At 53.4% G+C, this 2,304-nt stretch overlaps 1 protein-coding gene across 2 annotated transcripts in view; it reads left to right on the top strand.

Moving 5' to 3' along the window:
• Positions 1-1,926: 1,926 nt before the first annotated feature.
• INTS6L (integrator complex subunit 6 like) overlaps positions 1,927-2,304 on the top strand; it is a 67,813-nt gene continuing 67,435 nt past the window's right edge. For both annotated transcript variants that reach the window (XM_045288374.1, XM_004713397.2), the window contains exons 1-2: positions 1,927-2,070; positions 2,216-2,293. In XM_045288374.1, the coding sequence (XP_045144309.1) occupies positions 1,960-2,070; positions 2,216-2,293 (189 nt within the window). In that variant the 5' untranslated portion in view covers positions 1,927-1,959. The remainder of the gene's footprint in view (positions 2,071-2,215; positions 2,294-2,304) is intronic.

Genomic DNA, 2,304 nt, shown 5'->3' with positions numbered 1-2,304 from the left:
ATTTGGAATGAAATGAGTTCGACAACCGAGGTATCACCAAGGGTGACGCGCACATGTGTGCACATGCTTCTGTCCCCCAATCCAAACTCACTTCCTTGGGGTTGATTCTGACTCACAGAACAAAGGAGAAATGTCCCTTTGTGTGTCCAAGGCTGTAATCTGTATGGGAGCAGAAAGCCTCATCTTGCTCTCAAGCAATTTGTGGATTCTAAGCACTGACTGAGCAGGAGCCCTGGTGGTTATGTGTGGGGTTGCTAATGGCCAGGCCAGCGATTTAAAACCACCAGCCAGTTCTGTGGACAAAGAGTTCCCATAAAGAGTTACAGTCTCGGAAACTCACAGGGTCGCTATGAGTCTGCATCAACTTGATGGCAGTTAGTGCTGACTTTGGGAGTTAGCAATTCAATGCTTAACTTCACTATGCCATAGCAGGATGTAAAATCTTTTGTCAAAGAGTGACTTTATTAAATCCAGGATCCCACATTGTGTGTTGTGTACCACGTGGGATACACATATCCACATTTGAAAGCTGTCTTATGTAGCTTCCCAAGCATAGTTGGGGTAGGACAGAGTAGAACTGCCCTGTGAGTTTGTGAGACCGTGAACTCTTTACCAGAGTAGAACACCATGCTTTCTTCTGCAGCGCTGGCTAATGGTTTTAAACTGCTAACCTTGTAGTTTGCCCAGCGCATAACTACCACATCACCAGGGCCCCTTGGCCCTTCATAGGTATTCCATAAACATGAGCTGAGTCCAAATGTAGGCTGACTGACTTCTCCAGTGAATTCAACAACCTGGGGCGGGCCGACACTTTGAAAGGGCTGCAGGAGACTGAAGCCTGTATGTATGTACAGGAGTCCGATTTAGGCAACTGCGTTTAAATTCAGTTTCCTTCCTATGTAGATCTATGTGGAATGCAAAGCTAACAACAGACTACAAATACGTGTGTGTGAGCGCGCAGTGGGGCGGAGGGGGGTGTTTCCAAAAGAATGCAAGTAGGTTTTGCCAGGAAAGCAGCTTGCAGCTTCTGAAATGTTTTTGGTCTTAGCCACGGGCATGCTCCACTGAGTGTCCTTAGGAGAGCTTTGCCGCGCAGCCAGTGCCAAGCATCTGTTTCTGCACAACTGTTGTTCAAACCTGGTCTCCCTTTCTCACCATTGTCTTTGAGGAACAAGAGACACCCCCATGCCCAAACCTCCGATTTAATCGCCCTAACATCTTCCAAGTCCTGCGGAGGAGAGTGGGTTAGGCGTTCTGTTGCTAACCACAAGGTCTAGGCGATCTCAAACTCACCCGTGGAGGCTGCCTTCTCTGGAAAGAGTTAGCTTCTCGGAAACCCTGAGGGAGCAGCAATTCTGCTGTGCTCCCTAGGGTCCCTCTGAGGTGTGATAGACTCCTCCGCTGTGAGGTTTTGCCTTTTGGTTTTAGCCAGGATCCTTAACTTTTCCCCTTACCCCCTGCCTGGGTTCACACTTCAATTCCCAAGGTTCTTCCAAGTCCCTCCCATTGTTCTGTCATCTGATGCATATGCAAATATCACATAATTGGCAGCCAATGGCGAGGGTCCTGGTCACATGGTGCCCATGGTAGGTGATCCGACAGAAGTTGTGTGGCGGCGAACAGAGACTGCTCTCAGTCTGGGCGAGCGCTCCAGTGAGCAAGGACGGATGCTTGGGCAGTGGTCCCAGCAGTGGCAGTGGCGGCAGTAGTGGTGGCAGGAGAGTGGAAGGGGGAGGGCCCCGGGCTACACACACTCCCACTCTCAAGTTCCCTGGCAGCTAGGGGACAGTGGGGCTGGAGAAAGCAGCGTGCAGCAGCAGTCCCATCGGTCCCAGCCCATCTCGGCCGCCCTCCGCCTCTGGCTCCCAGGCGCCAGGAGAGTTGCGGGCTCTGGTGAAGGGCAGGTCGGTGGGGACAGTGAGGAGCAGAGGGGAGCTGGAGCGAGGGGTGAGGAGGAAGATGCCCATCTTGCTGTTCCTCATAGACACGTCCGCCTCTATGAACCAGCGCACTGACCTGGGCACCTCCTATCTGGACGTTGCCAAAGGCGCTGTGGAGTTATTCCTGAAGGTAAATGGAGGGGAGGGATGGGCCGAGGCGGCAGAGCGCCCCCAACCCCACCTCGGGGATGGGTCGGCTTCAGGTGCTTCGTTAACGTCCCTGTCTCCCCCTCCCCTGTGCTCATCCCTGCCTTCCGTCATCCCTGCGCCGGCAGCTGCGAGCCCGAGACCCGGCCAGTCGCGGAGACAGGTACATGCTGGTCACCTACGACGAGCCCCCGTACTGCATCAAGGTAAAGGGGCC

Source organism: Echinops telfairi, unplaced genomic scaffold (assembly GCF_000313985.2).
Source record: "Echinops telfairi isolate 266 unplaced genomic scaffold, ASM31398v2 ScPeMD7_20;HRSCAF=75, whole genome shotgun sequence".
In the NCBI taxonomy this organism is placed as follows: domain Eukaryota; kingdom Metazoa; phylum Chordata; class Mammalia; order Afrosoricida; family Tenrecidae; genus Echinops; species Echinops telfairi.
The sequence above is the reverse complement of the archived record's forward strand: the minus strand, read 5'-3'. Positions and strand labels throughout refer to the sequence as shown.